A 20,021-nucleotide genomic window follows, 5' to 3' on the forward strand; every position below is an offset into this window, starting at 1 on the left:
TCCCAAAGCACTGGAATTATAGCTATGAGCCACTGTGCTGGGCCCAATACACCTTTTAAACAACTCTTCTCCTATCACCTCTCAGGTGTTTCATTTTAGGTTCATATTATCTTTAAGAATCCTTTCTTAGTGGCATACATTTCATTTCCGTGATCAGAAATCAGTTACAATTAATATTTTATTTTACTCACTTATTTGATATTCTCTGATGGCTGTATCAATTTTCTTCCTTATCCATGCATATCTTTCTTTACTTTGGCTCAAGGGATAAATTTTTTTTTTTTTTTTTTGAGACGGAGTCTCGCTCTGTCACCCAGGCTGGAGTGCAGTGGCCGGATCTCAGCTCACTGCAAGCTCCGCCTCCCGGGTTTATGCCATTCTCCTGCCTCAGCCTCCCGGGTAGCTGGGATTACAGGTGCCGCCACCTCGCCCGGCTAGTTTTTTGTAGTTTTAGTAGAGACGGGGTTTCACCGTGTTAGCCAGGATGGTCTCGATCTCCTGACCTCGTGATCCGCCCGTCTCGGCCTCCCAAAGTGCTGGGATTACAGGCTTGAGCCACCGCGCCCGGCCTCAAGGGATAAATTTTTCAAAAGGGACATATACATGAGTGGAATCGTTTTTTAATCCTTTCACGACTAGACAGGTATTTTACTTTGCCATCACACTTAATCGATCTTTTGCTGTGTTTAGACTTTCATGTTCAAATCCCTTTTCTCTTGTCCAGCAGCACTTAGTGATGTGGATGAGAAGTTTATTGGCTGACAGTTTCTTGTTCTGTTCTGTTGAATGTTACTTAAGTTTTTTCCCAGTATTTGTAGCATTTTAAAATTTAATCTTCAACCCAAAAATTTCACCAAGATGTGAATAGAAGTGCCACTTTTTCATTATTCTTTCCAACACTTTGGTGCCTTTCCAATACTCAAGTTTTTTTTTTCAGCTGTAAGACATTATTATTCTAGTCTAGTCTAGTCTTCTTTTGTGTATTTGTTTCTTCCCTTTCATCCTTTTCATTGCTTTCTTCTGTAACTCTTGTTAATTGAACTTTATACCTGTAATCATCCGGCATACCTTTTAACTTTGTCTTATGATTTTTTTGTTTGTTTAAAAACTGGGCAATGCTTTGATTGCTCAGTTTATTAATTCATTTTGTGCTGTCTTTCCTATTCAGTCCTCATACAAACTTTTATTTTTATTTTAAAAATCATGTAACTTGTTTTGTGGTTTTTGTTTTCTAGTAGCCTCTGCTTCTGTTGTAGGTTCAGTAGCTTCTTCTTACCCCCGTCTCTTTTCAGATTTTTTTTGTTTTTTAACGAACAAGCAAAAAATCAAAAACAAAAACACGACAGCCTTAAAGTTGGAACAGCAATAAGTCAAATTGCTGCTAGAGTTCCCAGATGTACCTGGGGTACATGTGCCCTCATTGCAAGGCAGGAGGTAGGTACGTGACTGTGCATTTAGGTATATTTGTGACCGAGAAGAATCAGAGAAATGGAAACCACTGGAGAGCAGAAAGCAGCAGGAACTTTTCAGCAGGCAATCTCACAGCGCGGCTCTGTTCCTGTTCTTTGCCTCTGTATCCTCTGTGGTTCCTTCTGGTTCCAGCTGAACCGGTGATAATCCCAAATCGCTCCTTCCTCCTTTTCAGTTTCTCATCATCTTCAGACTTTCTGGAGATTGAAGAGCCATTCAAACCAAATCTTTGAGCTCTTTCCTTTAGCTTATCCAGGTTCATCATAGGTTTGTTGTCAGATGACAGACCTTTTGTTGGAACTGGAGAAGTCCCAAACCCAGCAGCCCGGGCAGTTTTCTTACTTTACAAGCTCCCAGGTACATGCACTCATTCAGCCCTCTTCTGCATTCTCTCTGCCTGTGGTATTTCAGATGTAATTTTTACCACTTTCTTTTCTGCTTCCACATCAACAGTTTTTTCAGGGAGTTCTTCCTCTTTGACAGGGATTTCTATGGGGCTTTATTTTTCTTCCTCTGTTTCATCTCCCAGTACATCCTCATTTGCTTCTTCTTCAGCATGACCTAAAAGATATGCCTGGAGCCAGCACTTTGGGAGGCCAAGGTGGGCGGATCATGAGGTCAGGAGTTTGAGACGAGCCTGGCCAACATAGTGAAGCCCCATCTCTACTAAAAATGCAAAAATTAGGCGGGCATGGTGGCATGTGCTTGTAGTCCCAGCTACTCGGGAGGCTGAGGCAGGAGAATTGTTTGAACCCAGGAGGTGGAGGTTGTGGTGAGCCAAGATTGAACCACTGCACTCCAGCCTGGGCAACAGAGTGAGACTCCCTCAAAAATAAATAAATAAATAAATAAATAAATAAATAAATAAATAAATAAAGGCCTGGAGCCTTTTGATGGCATCTTGTTTCATTTCCTTGGTCTGCAAACCACGAGCAAGATATTCGTGCTTTAGTTCAGCAATCTTTCGCTTATGGTGCGCCACCGTCTTGGTCGCCATCTTGTTACCCCTCACTCTAGTAGGCCCCTACCCATTGCCTCTCAAGTATCTTCCTTTTAACTTTATTTTCTGTATCCAACATTAATTATTTTCCTCATAAGTAACCTTTTTTGCTCATCTTGGGGCTTCTCTTTTACTCATGTAAGGTTTCGTTAAATGTATGGTTATTCTTAGTTCTCATATTAAAAATGAAGAGTTAGACTGAAGACTTTTTAGCCTGGGCAGGGGGCTGTTAGCAGAGTGGAGCTCACACTTCCTGAGGTGGGCTGCTCTCTTGATGGAAGGTCTGGTCACAGGCTCTGAGGATGCCCGGGGGTCCTTTGTATGTATACAAGTGAAGCTCAGCAGGGCAAGCTGGGGGTTAGACACATGAGATAACTTTTCTGTTGCGTTAAGCTCATATTTTTTGTCTGTTTCCATTTGTGGCAGTTTGAAGTTACTCTAGGGGTGTTACCATGTTATTTCTCTCTCTGGCATTAGGAACCCCAAAGGTGGACTCCTCTGTATTTAAGAAGCCAATTAATGTTGTAGTTAGTTCCACTGGGCACACTGTACAGGAACTGGCTTGGCCATCGGCACTGAAGACTTGAGTTTTCCAAGCTTAGAGAGAAAAACAGTCCTCAAGCACACATTAACCCTTCTTGCACCAAAGGTGGGGTGCAGCCTTCTCAACTCTTGCTTCTCCTTTATTCCAATCTCTTCTGCTTTCTATCTCCTAGAATTGCATTAAAATTTCTTTTCCATATTGTCTGTAAACATTAGAGGTAAACCCATGAAATAGTGTTTAAATGGAAATTGGTTCTGCAGGCTTGTAAAGTGCTTTTGTGCTTTCTCTCTTACTGCTAGAGATTCAATTGCTGTAATATCCTCAGAAAAACTGACTTTAATTTTCAAAGCTAATTTGGTTATAACGTAAGTCTTTCCTTTAAAAATCATATTTTTGTTTGCTCTTAAATGTAATATTTCCCTTATTTCACAGTTCTTTAATCTATATTTCTGTTACATGAATCACTTGCTATCATTTTTCTGCAGGACATTTAAAAATAGATGACCTCTAGTTATATTATACTAAAGATAAATTAGGACTTGCTACCCATCACCCGTTTCAATTCATTCAATAAATATGTATTGCCTGCCTGCCTGATATGTACTTTCTAGAATGTTCCAGGACCTTGGAATTCTACAAATAATGTAAAAATGTTGTCTTTCTTCAGAGAGCTTACAAACTCCCCTTTTGCATAATTTCTCTATTACTCTGAATTTGGACATATTCCCTGTCATATTGGTCTTTTGTATCCTGTTTGTTTATGAGTTTTCCCTTTTCAGCTAATTTTTTTTCTAATTGTGAAAATAGAGCATGGTCAAGAGTAGGAAATAGAGAAGGATGCATAAGAATTCAGGCTCTGAGGTTGTGCGTTGTGGCTCACACCTGTAATCCCAGCACTTTGGAATGCTGAAGCAGGTGGATCACTTGAGCTCAGAAGTCCAAGACCAGCCTGGGCAATGTAGGGAGACCTTGTCTCTACAAAAATAAAAAAAAATTAGTCAGGCATGATGGACCACTCTGGAGGCTGAGGTGGAAAAAAAAAAAGAACTCAGGCACTTGGAGGCAATGCTGATCTAATGCTGACTGCTACCTGAACCTGGGCAAGTTACTTAACACTCTATTCTCAATTTACTCATCTGTATGAAGGGCATGATGTCCATATCTGACTCTAAGGTTATTATTAACATAAGGAATACATGAGTTAACCCATGTAAGGGGCTTAGAACATTAGCTGGCATATAGTAGATGCTCAATAAGTAGTATGACGTTATTATTGAAGATTACTTGAAAAGTCAAAAAGTAGAAAGGAGCAAATAAAAATTCACCTATAATCATTGCTAACGTTTTAGATTTTGATTTACTCTCTCTCACACACACACACCACACACTAACCAATTTTAGTCATTTCATAAGTTGCTCTCTCTACAAATTCTCTCCATTTTTAAAACTCTTTCTTGTCCTCTTCCTTTCACTTTCTATTGTGGTATCCTTCTCATTGTTTCTAGAACTCAGTGGGTTACCTTTCCTGTAGCTCTTTGGTTTTATTTCTAATCCTTTTACTTCATAGGTGAACTAATAGCATGCTTAGGGCACTACAAAGCTGGAGCTTCTGAGAGGGGGCAGGAGAGAGAGAGAGAGAGAGAGAGAAAGAGAGAGAGAGACCATGCTTCAAGCAGTAGATCAGTATATTTTGCAATCAGTATCTAAAACGAAACCATCTTAATTTCAATGGACATCAATTTTGTTTTACAGTTTACTGTTTTTAAAAACTATGCACTTTATGTGGTGGAGGGCATTATAATATTTTCACTGAATTAATCGAATCTTCTCTTTCCCTAGCATAGCCATCTTTAACGTGAAGCTTATCAATATTGTCCTGGGCTTATGGATTCATTTCATTTCCCAGGAATCTTAGACAGGTTACGTCAAGGGCAAAAAGTTAGAGTCATCGAGGACAAGCTCTGAGCATAGAGTCTTTCAAATAAATTTTAACTCTTTTTCAAAATGGAAAGTATCTGTTATCTCTTATGATTTGCCTCTAGCAAGCACTAAAAGGAGCATGAAAGCAACTAGTAGTCAAACAATCATTTTTGGCATTTAAATTGTGACATTAATCCTGGGTAGGAAAATTGGTTCGTTAATTTCCATTTGAAAGTCTTATTCTGTTAATGGGAAAAAGACCAATATTCCAAAAGAAAAAAGTAAGTATCAGATTTTGAAGCTTTGGTCTTTCATTTTTGGTCTGAATATGGTCATTTTTTTGCTGGGAAGCTGAAGTGATTACATAAGTCAGTAATCAGCCATAGTGAATCAGCTACAAGAAAATGAGACCAATCTCAAGTGCTCAAGACTCAGAATATTAAGTATTTAGAGAGTAGAATTCGGCTGGGCGCGGTGGCTCATGCCTGTAATCCCAGCACTTTGGGAGGCCGAGGCAGGCGGATCATGAGGTCAGGAGTTTGAGACCAGCCTGACCAACGTGATGAAACCCTGTCCCTACTAAAAATACAAAAATTTTCTGGGCGTAGTGGCTCATGCCTGCAATCCCAGCTACTTGGGGGCTGAGGCAGGAGAATTGCTTGAATCTGGGAGATGGAGGTTGTAGTGAGCCGAAATGGCGCCACTGCACTCCAGCCTGGGGGAGAGAGCGAGACTCTGACTCAAAAAAAAAAAAAAAAAAAAAAAAAAAGAGAGAGAGAGTAGAATTCATGTGCTCTCAAGATAAAGGCTATGCTTTTGTGTGTGTGTATGTGTGCGTGTGTGTGTGGTGTGTGTGTGTGTGTGTGTGTGTGTGTGACAGAGAGAGAGATAAAGAGAAAGAGGTGGGGGAGAGGACAGTTGAGACCGAGTATTTAGCATGAAATCCTAGAAATTATATAAATGTTTCACTACTTCTGAGGAAGGGGTAGTGGATAGAAATTTTTTTTGCCCCTCAGTCAAGTCAGTGTTGGGAATGATGGACAACAGGTAGAAGAAAGGAATTCTTAATATCATGCCTTTGCTGATTGAAGTTTAGCTTTCCCCTCCAGTTGCCTCAGGTCTCAATGTAAATATCCTTGGTTTCCTAGCTCGCATTTAAGGAGAATAGAAGAATGAATCCCCACATTTTTTTTTTTTAATTTGAAGGGGAGAATTAAGACGGAGGAGAAAGTTCAAACTGGATCGATGCTTATTAAATTAAATTTATAATTATGCTTCCTAAAATCAAAAGCATAGCACTTTATAGCTCACAACCAACTTTACAAATATGCTGTGAATTGATTTTATGAAAACATGAAGAATGCAGCTCCTCCCATTCTCTCATTAATATTTTAAGGCACAACTTTTACTTCAATTCCTCAATGGCAATGGAGCTTTTATTCATTCATTCAACAGATGTTAATTGACTACCAAGTATGTGGCAGACGCTGTTCAAGGTGCTTGTGATATATTTATGAACAAAACAACCCTAGCCCCTTGGAGCTTAGGTTCTAGCAGAGGTAGACAGACAAGGAACATTGACCATAATAAAAAACTAAGTTACGTTGCATTTAAGGAGGTGATGGCTGTTATGGAAAAAAGAAAGAGTAGAGAGCTGGATAAAGGAGATAGAAAGTTTTAAAGGAATTGGAAATTCCAACATGGATGGAGGCAGATTGCTGCATTAAATAGGGTAGTCAGGTTAAGTCTCATTAAGGTGAGATTTGGACAAAAGCTTAAAGGAGATGAGAGAGCTAGCCTTAGGTATTTGGGGGAAGAACGTTCTGGGAAGATGAAACAGCTGAAGTCAAGACTTTAAGGTGGGACCAGTGCAGCAAGATGAGAATGAGTGAGAAGAAGAGTATCAGGAGAATAGACTGTAGAAGTAAGGGACCCATGATCCTGGGGGACCCGGTAGGTCATTGTAACAACCATCACTTCTATTCTAAAGGAAATGGGGAGTCATTACAGAATTGAGCATGAGAGGGCATGATGTGATTTCTGTTTCAGTGGGATTTCTCTAGATGCTGTTTAGTTGAGAATAGACTGGAAAGGAGGCAGGGGGTAATCATAAAAGCAGGGAAACCTATTAGGAAACTGTATTCGTTTTCTATTCCTGTGTAACATACTATCTCAAAATTTAGCAGCTAAACTAGCATACATTCATGATCTCATGTACTTTCTGAGGAATCTGGGATCAGCTTAGCTGTGAGGTTCTGGCTCAGGGTCTCAAAAGGTGGCAGTCAAGTTGTCATTTGGATTCATAATTGATTCAAAACTTGACTCAGACTGGAGAGTCTACTAGGCTCACTCATCTGGTTGTGGGCAGCCCTCAGTTCCTCACCAGCTGTCAAAGCTTCAGTTCCTTGCCAAAATATGGCACAATATGGTAGTTTGCTAGCACAAGGGGATGGGGTGGGAGTGGGGGAGAGACTTACAAAGATGGAAGCTGCAGAGTTTTATTGTCTAGCTCTGTAGTGATATACTATCACTTCTGTTATGTGCTATTGGTCATACAGACCAACCTTGGTCCAATGTAGGAGAAGACTTGCAAGTGTGTAAATTCTAGAAGTGAAGGATCAATAAGGGCCATATGGGAGGCTGGCTACCACAGAGACAATGCAATAATCCAAGTGCAAGATGATGGTGGTTTGGACCGGGGTGCTAGCAGTGGAGGTAGTGAGAAGTGGTCAGATTCTGGATATGTTTTGAAAGCAGACCCACTGGGATTTTCTAATGAAGTGGATGTAAGAAAATGAGGAATCAAGTATGACTCCAAGTATTGCAACTAGAAGGGTAGAGTTTTCACCAACAGAGACAGGAAAGGCTGAGGGCAGACAAGGATTTAAAGTGTCTTATGGTGGTGATTTAAGAGCAAATGTTTGGCTTTCCTACATTATTTATCTTGCTCTTCTCTAATCCTCATCATGGCCCAATTAGAGGCCACTACTCTGTGTCTAGTGCTCTGCTAGGTGCATTACATGCATTTCTCTAATTTAATTTATCAGCTTTTTCACAAATGAGAAAGCTGAGATCCAGATGGGTTGAATCACTTGTTCTATGTGATAAGGCTAGTTAAGTTCTGTGTGACAGGGATTTGACTCTACGACCATCTCCTGTGGTCAGATTCTGGATGTATTTTGTAGCTATGTTACCCTGGACAACTTAGTTAACCTTTGTGTGTGTTAACACTTTCTACAAACAATCTGACACACTTTAGACGTAAGTGCCTAGAGCCAGTCTGGGTGTGTATGTGTGTTAATTTACTCAGGGAGGTGTGTGTGTGTGTGTGTGTGTGAATGCACTTGGGGATGAGGTAGAGTTTGCTGCTTCTAGAAGAAAGCCAAGGTTAAGCTAGAGAAGAAGGTTTTCCAGATCCCAGGGTGAAGCCAGGCTGTTGTGAATCCAAGGCAGGACAAAAGTCAGTGACTGTGCATGGGAACTGCTGGGTTTTTTATTTGATGATTCAAAATGCCACTGTTTTGGTGGTGTTGGTGGATCCGAAAGTTCAGTGACAGTTTTCTTTTTTCTTTTTCTTTCTTTTTTTTTTTTTTTTTTTTTAGGCGGAGTCTCGCTCTGTCGCCCGGACTGGAGTGCAGTGGCCAGATCTCAGCTCACTGCAAGCTCCGCCTCCTGGGTTTCCGCCATTCTCCTGCCTCAGCCTCCCAAGTAGCTGGGACTACAGGCGCCCGCCACCTCGCCCGGCTAGTTTTTGTATTTTTAGTAGAGACGGGGTTTCACCGTATTAGCCAGGATGGTCTCGATCTCCTGACCTCGTGATCCGCCCGTCTCGGCCTCCCAAAGTGCTGGGATTACAGGCTTGAGCCACCGCGCCCGGCCTTCTTTTTCTTTCTTTTCTTTTCTTTTCTTTTTCTTTTTCTTTTTTTTTTTTTTGAGATGGAGTCTCACTCTGTTGCCCAGGCTGGAGTGCAGTGGCTTGATCTTGGCTCACTGCAGCCTCCGCCTCCCAGGTTCAAGTGATTTTCCTGCCTCAGCCTCCCAAGTAGCTGAGATTACAGGTGTGCACCACCATGCCTGGCTAATTTTTTGTATTTTCAGTTGAGATAGGGTTTTGCCATGTTGACCAGGCTGGTCTTGAACTCCCGACCTCAGGTGATCCACCCGCCTCAGCCTCCCAAAGTGCTGGGATTACAGGTGTGAGCCACTGCACCTGGCCTTCAGTGACAGTTTTCTTTTCATAGTCAATCATCTTTGCATGATACAAATAAATGGTAGATTTTGTAATAAATAACACATAGGAGGTAAAAGTTTTTAGCAAAGGGAAGCCCTGAAAGACTAAAATAGGGAAAATCCTGGAAAATTTTTTGGAGGATGGGATGTTGCAGCTGGACTTTGATAAGAGCACAATTTAGACAGAGAAACAGGAAGGGAATTTCAGGCAGGGGAACAGTCTGAGCAAAGGGATAGAAGTAAGAATGGGCATCTTTAGGAAGCTGCAGAGAAAATGGCTTAATTCCTTATATCAAATAAGTACAAGGAAGTACATTTTGAAAAGTAGGTTGGGACCAGATAGTAGAAGCCCTTAAATGTCAGACGGAGGATTTTGGACTTGATGTTATAGGCAGTAAAGAGTCATAGTACACTCTGAAAAACCACGTTCTGTGAGGATTATCTCACTAGCCTTCAATATGGATCAAAGAGGGGAAAGTTGAAGGCATAAAGAGATAAGACTGAAGCTGTAATCATAAATATGGTGATTGACTTCATGTAAGGGATAAAGAGAAAGAATAATAGCATGTATGCTGCTTTTATAGTGTGTCAGTCTATTTAATTCTGACAAAAACAGTAGGAAGTGAATACCATTATTCTGTCTACATTGGGATACGTCTCCATTTTATAGGTGAAGATATCGATACACAGAAAGGTTAATTAAGTAATCCAGGGTAACACAGCTAATGAGTGGTGCAGCCAAGATTTGAACCCAGGCAGTCTGGCTTCAGAGTCTGGATATTAAAACAGTACATAAGGTTTGGCCTTAAGTGACTGGGAACAGATAGTGATGAGGAGTGTCTGGTTGAGAAATGATGATTCGCTTAGTGTTGAAGACATTGACTTTAAATTGAAAAGATTCTTTTTTTTAACTGTTATTTTACATTCGGGGTACATGTGCAGGTCTGTTATATAGTAAACTCATGTCACAAGAGTTTGATGTACAGATTATTTCGTCACCCAGGTACTAAGCCTAGTACCCATATTTATTTTTTATGCTCCTATCCCTCCCCTCCCCTCGCCCTCGGCCCTGTGGTAGGCACCAGTGTCTGTTGTTTGTCTCTTTGTGTCCATTTGTTCCCATCATTTGGCTCCCACTTATAAGTGAGAACATGCAGTATTTGGTTTTCTATTCCTGTGTTAGTTTAAGGATAATAACCTCTGGCTCCATCTATGTCCCTGCAAAGGACCTGGATCTTGTTCTTTTTATGGCTGCATAGTATTCCATGATGTATATGTACCACATTTGCTTTATCCATTCTTCTATTAATGGGCATTAGGTTGATTCCACGACAAAAGGATTCTATGTAGAAATACAGAAATGGTTCTCAGGTACTATATATCTGTTAGTCATTAAGGTAGAGCAATGAAAGCTGTTAGAACAATAATGTAGATAAATAAGAAAAAGACGAAGGAATGATCAGAGTTAGAGAAGGAAGAGGAGAGTTCAAGTAGAACAGAAATTAGAAAAGAATGGTTGGCTAAAGAGAAGAACTACCTTAGCATACTGTCTCACAAGTAAAGCAGGATTTTATAAAAGTAAAAAATGGACAAGAAAATTCAAGGAGTTAAGACCCAAAAACAGTCCATTGGACTCTGAGCTGGTTATTAGTAGAATTAGCTCTGTGGAGGGTACTACTACTATCTAACTATTATCTAGGGAAGATCTATAATGCACCAAGCACTTCAAATGGAAATATCTGAGTGATTCCTTTAGAATAATATAAAATATCATGATACAGAAGAAGAAATGGAAGCTCAAAGAGATACCTGCTCATCAAGGAGATGAGCAACTCATCTGAATTCACTCATTGATAGAGCTGAGATTTAAACTGAAGTTACTCAACTCCAAAAGCATCCTCCCCCTAGATCAAGACAAAAATTCCGTAAAACACAAACCAATGTCCTTGTAGAAATGGATATGAGAAGTTGATTAAAAGTAATAATTTGTGTGCGTACTTCACTGTCCTAGCTTTTTCCTTTGTTATTTTCTTTTTTTAAAAAAAATTTCTTTTCTTTGTTTTTCTTCTCTACAAACCTTGTGTCTAGGGCTGATTTTCAACAGATCACTGTGAGGGAGCTGCCCTGCTACATAAGAAGGCCTGACCTGGAAGCAGATCATCCACTAATGGTTTAGCACCGGGTTCACCATGAACATGCATTGTGTGACGGGCACTGTCCTAGTTTTTGTTCTGGATCCCAAGTGTCTTTATAAGTGGATTTGTGTCTGGATCTGTTGACCATTATTGCACATATCTTTAGAAGGGGAAAATGTTATGTGTTAAGCTTCCTCTGCTTCTCCCCAGTAAAGCATTCCTGCATTTGACTCCTATTAGACTCAGGGGAGCATGGAGGGGGCTGTCCTGGCAGAATGCTCTGGAGCCTTGTGGACTGGCTGGTCTTAGTCTCAGTGGCACAGCTGCGTGGTCCGTTTCACTGCTTCAGCTGGTGACTCGTCTTTCAGCCATCTCCCAGCAGTGAAGTCATGGATTAAAGAAAACAAACTAGAGAGAAAAAAAAAAAAGTTGTCTGTGTGACATGGCCTTAGCCTTGCTGTGATTGCTCTGACGATCACCAAAATTTTCCTCCAAAGCAAGACCTTGGGATTGAGTTTACAGTTGCTGTTTACCATTCTGTGTTTGAGGCTACCCAGGACATAGCCCACCTAAAGCTTCACAGAGGATATTTAAGAAATGGACCAGAAAAGGATTAGAATTGCCCTTCCAAAAGAGCAATGATAAAACAGCTTCAGAGTGTTCCTAATTGTGGTGAAAGCTGCTCTGTAAAACTTTCCTTTCTTTACAAGTCTACATTTTTGCTCAGTGTACCAGAGAGATTGTTCTGTTTTTATTAAATTAAACTTCATTCAACAGTGCTGTGTACCAGAGAGATTATAATTTGTGAAGAAAAAACCAAAGTCATTGTGTAGTTAAAGGGAAGAGCACAAAAGGCCCCTGTGGCTGTCAAGAATGTGAAAAGAAATGGCTAACAAAGTTGTGATTTCCCAGAATATTTTTTCCACTGATCACGTAAGGATTCATCAACAATTTCATTTTAGGGGAAAGGCTGATACCGCTCTTAAATTTATGAGTCAAGCTTTGTGCTAGGAAACATGAAATCAGCAAGCTAAGAGACTCAGCAGGAGGGAGTAGGGATTTTAAGAGGAAGATTTAGGGAAAAATCTCTCCAGTGAATCAGGACACATTTTAGTGAAAATCGAGACTTGGCTCTGATCCTTCAGCTTGGTGCTTCCTGCTAAACTTTTAGAATTTAGCCAGTGTTATAATTAACACCTCACCCCACCCACACTCCTCCACAGCAATGTGTGTGTCTCTGAGGCATGACAGAGTAAAATCCTCATCCTTTTCAATGGTGTGGTCACTCCAAATAACGTGAAGTCCTTCCTGCAGGACTGGGCATTTTTGGAAGTGTGCATGATGCCTGTGTCTTCATGGGCAACAACTGAGGTTCCAAATCCTCTATTTTACTCTCCAAGTGGAGGCTGCAGACCAGGCACCCAGGGTGGCCCCAACTAATCAATTGTGGTGGGCCGGGTGACACTGTCACAGCCCGGGCCCACCACCTCTGCTGCCTTCTTAGTTCTTCCCGAAGGCCTCGTTATAGATCCTCAGGAGTCCACCAGCATTTCCTGTCTCCAAATCTAACCCTGCATATTTAGAAGTTTTCTATATGGAAATACTATTTTATCATTAGATTAAATATGTACATTTTTTCTAACGGACTCTCCAAAATAAATACAAATGTGCTCCTTTTGTAAGAAAATCCCATTATTCTGCACACTACTAAAGTATCCTTCACTTTTAAAAGCATTTCCCACATATCCCTATCTCAGCACTGACCAGCACATTCCTACCTATGCTTCAGCTTTGTTTAGAAATGTTGGCCCCCTTCTTTGTCCCCTCATTAGGTTAGTCCCCTCTGTCATGTGCCCTCACAACACCACCCTTTCTCACATGCATGGCCCTGTAGTAGTGATATTCTCTCTCTCTGGCAGGTGTGTGGGGTAAGGAACAGTATGTTACGTGCCACTCCATCCTTAACAACCAGCACAATGTCTGGCAACTATTGGGCTCTCAATAAATATTTAAAGAATATTGTTAAATGAATAACTTTAATTTCCCTTCAATTAATGATTATCTTTAAGACTTTTAAATTATTCTCAACTTTACCAAAAATTGATATATCCACAAATTTTACGGGAACATAAAACTGTGCAGTGATAGTCATACCTGTTATTTGCAAAGTACTATGCAGTTTGCAGAATCCTATTTTATCAATTATTTTATTTGATCTTCACAAGCACATTGTAAGGTAAGTAGGGTGGGCATTGCTATTCCTATTTAAGGCAGGAGAAACTAAACGTTAGACATTACCCAGCTTCCCACCACTGTAAATGGTGAACAAGTACTTACTTCTAAGGCCTATGCTACTCCATGTCACCACAGTGCCTAATAGTATGGTAGTAAGCCCACCAACCAGGGTGTTTATTTTTCCTTTTTTTTTTTTTTTTTTTTGAGATGGAGTCTCGCTCTGTCACCCAGGCTGGAGTGGAGTGGCACGATTTCGGCTTACTGCAACCTCTGCCTCCCTGAGTCCAGCAATTCTCCTGCCTCAGCCTCCCAAGTGGCTGGGATTACAGGCACACATCACCATGCCCGGCTAATTTTTGTATTTTTAGTAGAAATGGGGTTTCACCATGTTGGCCAGGCTGGTCTCGAACTCCTGACCTTGTGATCTGCCTGCCTTGGCCTCCCAAAGTGCTGGGATTACAGGCGTGAGCCACCATGCCCAGTCTTAGGGTGTTTTCTCATGTATTCCAAGAAGCCTGATTATACCCCTGTAATCTAACTCATTTTCAATTGAGTCAGTGTTCACTCTTTCCTTCCAATCAGTTTCACCAAACCACTGGCTCAAAGAGCCTGATTCAGAGACCTAGCGACCGGAATTCCACTCTGCTAAACGTATATTTCCCATCTGTCCCATCCCAAACATATCTTACCAATGTCAGTGTCTTTTTTTCTGAACTTACACCAAAGCATGCACCCTGACAGCACATAAAGGGCCCTTGACACACTCTTTGTTGTGAGTTCACACCAGTTCTCCATCACAAAGTGAGCTGAGGAACCATCTACCATTAGGAGATCCCATAGGAGTGTCAGCAAAAATAGACCTCTTTTTTTTTTTTTTAAGTCTTTCTTTTTCTATTTTCCGTTTTAGTTTATTTCTATATTTTTCATTTCAATAGCTTTAGGGGTACAGGTGGTTTTTGGTTACATGGATGCATTGTATAGTGGTGAAGTCTGGGCTTTTAATGCACCTGTCACCTGAATAGTGTACATTGTACCAATGTTTATTAGATCACTCTCTTTGCCTTTGCATACCCATAGCTGCTTAGCTCCCACTTATAAGTGAGAACATGTGGTATTTGTTTTTTGTTGTTGTTGTTCCTGAGTTACTTCATTTAGGATAGTGGCCTCCAGTTCCATCACTGTTGCTGCAAAGGACCTTATTTCATTCTTTTTTAATGGCTGAGTAGTATTTCATGGTGTGTGTGTGTGTGTGTGTACACCACATTTTCTTTATCCACTCATCGATTGATGGGTACATAGGTTTTTTCCATATCTTTGCAATTGTGAATTGTGCTGTGATAAACATATGAGTGGTGGTGTCTTTTTAATATAATGACTTATTTTCCTTTGGGTAAATACCTAGCAATGGAATTGCTGGAAAGAATGGTAGATCTACTTTTGGTTCTTTGAAAAATCTCCATACTGTTTTCCATAGAGACACATTTATATCAACAGTATATAGCTGTTCCCTTTCCACCGCATGTGCACCAACATATGTTGGTTCTTGGCAAAAAAGGACCTCTTTTATGACTGCATGACCATCAGAAGGCCTTGGTAGTTGAATTTCCATTGAGTGATGTTGGCGTTGCCTTTGCCAGCCTTGTCACATGTCCCTGCCATGTTACGATGTGCTGACTTAGGTGTTACTGAAATACAATGTCTCATTGTTCCATGTTGGTTTCATTTCAATGAACAAGCATATGAGGGCTAGGAGAGAAAACCAAACCTCTGCAGGCTCTGTTGTTTGATAGCTGAGCACCCAGCATGGGGAGATGCTGAGGACTGTCATGGTCTTTGGGTACTTGAGTCATCACACTCACCTGAAGACATTGCCTTGTTTGTCAATTGCTGCTTTATGCAAGGCTAGCTTGGTTAGGATTGATTGACTCCCACCCATTTATGTTTCTACTGTAAATTCCCCATATAGACTCCCTCACTTTCCATGATAGTCTTTGTAGCTTGTGACTTTTATATCACCTAAATATTGTAGAATTCTGTAGCAGCACAGGATCTACAATAGAGTCTGTCTCATTCCTGCTGTTCCATATCATTTTATACAACATTACCTGTAATACATTGTGCTTGCAAAGTAGCTTACATTGCCTTTTTAAATTGAGACATGGGTTCATCTATAATTTGCTAGTAATTTCAAGTATAGATTAAACTAGATAAAAGTTTTCTATAATCATTAGCATATTGATTACATTTAATGTCTTGCATTTATTTATAATGAGAACTCAGAGAATGAAATGAAACCTGCTCTCTCTTAGGGTTCCATCCTTGCATTCATTAATAAAGAACAATTAGGCCAGGCTTGGTGGCACATGCCTGTAATCCTTGAGCTCTGGGAGGCCCAGGCAGATGGATCACCTGAAGTCAGGAGTTTGAGACCAGCCTGGCCAACGTGGCGAAACCCTGTCTCTATTGAAAATACAAAAATCAGCCAAGCATGGTGGCAGGCGCCTGTAATTCCACTTACTTGGGAGGCTGAGGCAGAGAATCCTTGAACCTGGGAAGTGGAGGTTTCAGTGAACCAAGATTGCGCCATTGCACTCCAGCCTGGATGACAAGAGTGAAACTCTGTCTCAGAAAAAGAAAAAAGAATAAATAAATAAAATTACTTGGCCCCTAGAATGACTGGATACAGAGCCCTGAGTTTGAAGAGGACCAACTGTCTGTACTGCTATAACAGAATACCTGACCCTGGGTAGAAATTTATTGGCTCACAATTCTGAAGGTCGGGAAGTCCAGGATCAAGGGGCAGCATCTGACCAGGGACTTCTTGCTGCATCATCTTATGGGGAAAGATGGAAGGGTAAAGAGAGAGCAAGATGGAAAGAGAGCAAGAGGGGGCAAAGCTATTTCAGTCACAATGAACTCACTCCTTTGATAATGGCATTAATCCATTCATGACCTAAATACCTCTTAAAGAGGAGTGGGCTCAACACCACGTGGAAGCCCTACCTTCCAATGCCATCACAATGTTCATGAAATTTTAATTTAGGTTTTGGAGGGGATGAACATTCAAACCATAATACCAACTTATACTACTGGGACTACTTTTTAAAGACTTATTACTTCGCATAGACAGTAAAAAAATAAATCAGTGGTTGTCACTCTAACTTTAATCTTCTTCCCTTCCTTCTCCCCCATTCTGAGGAAATGAAAATTAAGGTTTGTAGTCATGTAATGTGTATATTATTAGGGGTAAGAAATTTGCTCTCTCTGATAATGAACCTCACATTTCTCTTGTTTTTACAGTAATAAAAGACTAGTGGCCTTAGTGCCCATGCCCAGTGACCCTCCATTCAATACCCGAAGAGCCTACACCAGTGAGGATGAAGCCTGGAAGTCATACTTGGAGAATCCCCTGACGGCGGCCACCAAGGCCATGATGAGCATTAATGGTGATGAGGACAGTGCTGCTGCCCTCGGCCTGCTCTATGACTACTACAAGGTAGGTCCCCAGCCTCCACTTTTCTCTTCTTCCTGCTCCAGGACATCCGTTTGCTGGTGGGAAGATGGAATAGATTCTTCATCCCAGACCAGGGAACTAATAGCATTTCCAAACTCAATATAGAATTCAGCCTCTTCCTGTTCTCATTGTCCTCTACTTCCCCATCTACAAAGCTCAACTTTATCACCCACCCAGAGGAAGTGCTCATTTTGGGATAATATTTTTTGTGTTCTTTGTTCACATGCATAAATATTATTTGCATATTATTCTTATATTACAAATACTTCCTTGTTACCATGTTTACTTTAGGATTATCATTTTTGCTGAATGAAGTATATTACATTGTGTGGCTTTATTAATCCATTTTCACACTGCTGATAAAGACTTTCCAGAGACTGAGAAGAAAAAGAGGTTTAATTGGACTTACAGTTCCACGTGGCTGGGGAGGCCTCAGAATCATGGCAGGAGGCAAAAGGCACTTCTTATGTGGCAATAGAAACAGAAAATGAAGAAGATGCAAAAGTGGAAACCCCTGATAAAACCATCAGATCCTGTGAGACTTATTCGTGATCACAAGCACAGTATGGGGAAAACTGCTCCCATGATTCAAATTATCTGCCACAAGGTCCCTCCCACAACACATGGGAATTATGGGAGTACAATTCAAGATGAGATTTGGGTGAGGACACAGAGCCAAACCGTATCAGTGGCTATACCATAATTTAGTTATTGCTCATTAGTTGAACATTTAGGTTGCCTCTAAATTTTTCTATTAATAAGAAACATTCAGGGTTTCTAGATTTTTCAGTTTTAAAAGGAACATTCTGATGAATACTTTTGTGGAAGACATTTGCAGCAATTACAATACCTAATTTTGTTACAACCCTAACTTTCTCCATTGTTTTGATGAGTAGTAAATTTTTATTATGAAAAACTCTTAAGGCAAAATAAATGTAAAGCACTTACATTTCAAAAATTTACTTGCCATATACTACCTATAAAATAGGAGTATTTCAGGAAATCAGACAAAAACCAATGGTTTTTCTCCAGCATAAAGAACTATGCCTGGTATGACCTGCTCCTTTTGAATTATTGAAGTGTAAAAAATGGACAAGTATTTACTGAATGAGATTTATTACCTGCCTTGATTGTAAACACCTTTGGTTGATGCTGGGAATTGGCACAAATGTGAGGATGGCTGTGTTTATTTTGCTGGTTGGGCACAATGAACTCTTATTTTAGAATAAGAACTGAATCCCACCTTCCCTTCTCCCTCCATCATGGAAAAACCAGAGGTTTCGGCAAAATCATGCAGGAGAGATAATTTCCCTTTTCGTAACCTTCGGTCTCTGCTTCCTGTTTCCTTTCTGCTTCCGACTTCCTGTTAACTTCCAGCAGCCTCCACTTTGCAAGCTATTGTCTCCTGTCTCTTCCCTAAAACAGTTCTCATGCTTTCAAAACATCTCCCACCACCACCTCTGGCATAGCCACCACACCTACTCTTCTGCCAGGGTTTTCTAAAATTACACATTCCTTTTCCAACTTCTTTCCCGTTAAAACACTCAGGAGGGATTCCTCCTTGGGGGGATTATTGAAAACAAAGTGAGGCTTTATCTAAGATGGAGAGCAAGGTATGAGTGGCAGGTACAAGTGACTGACAGGTAGGTCCATCCAGGGTATTTTAAATAAAGATATTGCTAACTCAAACAAATGCATCCTTTACAGTTAGGAAGTGCTGGACAAATATACGAACGGCTTTCTCTTGGTCTAGGCTTTCTCCAGTCTAGGCTGACTTTCCCACTTATCAAGAGAGCCAGCACTGGCAGATTGTGACCACCCTCTTATGAAGGCATAAAACTCCCAGCAGGACTCGTGACATAGCAAGAAGGACATTAACTTTGGGGGACTTGGGTTCAAGATGAAAGGATGCTTTAAGGCCTAAACTACATTGTATGTAAGTAAGGCTATTTTCTCTACAGTGAAGGGGAATTTCTGGAAAAAAAAAAAAAAAAAACTGTGAAAACCAAAATGATTTCATGGTAGGCATTTTTTTCTTCTTCCTTTCTGGCTGTGGTGGTTTTATACTTTTCATTCTTTCTGATTGAGGATCTCATTTGAGAAATGCAAGGATAAATTATAAATGTTTCAAACTGAAAATTTTCAAAACGTATTGAGGATAGTTGGGAAGCACAGAACTCATCAAATTAGGCTGCTTCGTATACTGGGCCACTTCTTGAGGGCTTAACTGTTTTTGGTCTCATCCTTAGAAAGAAATTGAAAAGTGATTTTCTTCTATGATTAAAAAATAGTCAAAACCTGACAGTTGTATTGATCTTCAAAATCTATAAATATATCTTTAAAGTGACCCTGATTTGATTATTCAGATCATTACAACTTCTCTTTGTAACTTTTTTTTTTTTTTTTTTTGAGATGGAGTCTCGCTCTGTCACCAGGCTGGAGTGTAGTGGCAAGATCTTGGCTCACTGCAACTTCCACTTCCCGAGTTCAAGCGATTCTCCTGCCTCAGCCTCCCAAGTAGCTGGGATTACAGGCACGCTCCACCATGACCAGCTAATTCTTGTATTTTTAATAGAGACAGGGTTTCACCATGTTGGCCAGGATGGTCTGGATCTCTTGACCTCGTGATCTGCCCTCCTTGACCTCCCGAAGTGCTGGGATTACAGGCAGGAGTCACTGTGTCAGGCCTGTTTGTAACTTTTATAATGTTAAATTAATATGTCACTTAATAGTTTTCATAAGGCTTTGAAGGAATATACTAAAAATATATTGTTCTTATTCTTTAAAAAATAGATTTTATTCTGTTATGAAATGGATATAATTTCATATATCTGTATTTGATGGCAATTCTTTTTTTGTATTAGTGAGAAAGAGAAGCATACCCTGAAACAAACATAATTAGTAATTTTTTTTGTTTTGTTTTGACAGAGTCTTGCTCTGTTGCCCAGGCTAGAGTGCAGTGGCATGATCTCA

General features: G+C 40.4%; 1 protein-coding gene and 1 pseudogene across 1 annotated transcript in view; one reads left to right on the forward strand and one right to left on the reverse strand.

The window, feature by feature from the left end:
* The window catches only part of GRHL2 (grainyhead like transcription factor 2), a 199,707-nt gene that overhangs the window by 37,896 nt on the left and 141,790 nt on the right, over nucleotides 1-20,021 (forward strand). Inside the window, exon 2 of the mRNA XM_033203375.1 lies at nucleotides 16,835-17,030. Coding sequence (XP_033059266.1) covers nucleotides 16,835-17,030 — 196 coding nt within the window. The remainder of the gene's footprint in view (nucleotides 1-16,834; nucleotides 17,031-20,021) is intronic.
* LOC117079587 lies at nucleotides 1,540-2,467 on the reverse strand (annotated as a pseudogene).

The sequence above is a fragment of the Trachypithecus francoisi genome, unplaced genomic scaffold (genome assembly GCF_009764315.1).
Source record: "Trachypithecus francoisi isolate TF-2019V2 unplaced genomic scaffold, Tfra_2.0 Lachesis_group7, whole genome shotgun sequence".
Classification (NCBI taxonomy): Eukaryota; Metazoa; Chordata; class Mammalia; order Primates; family Cercopithecidae; genus Trachypithecus; species Trachypithecus francoisi.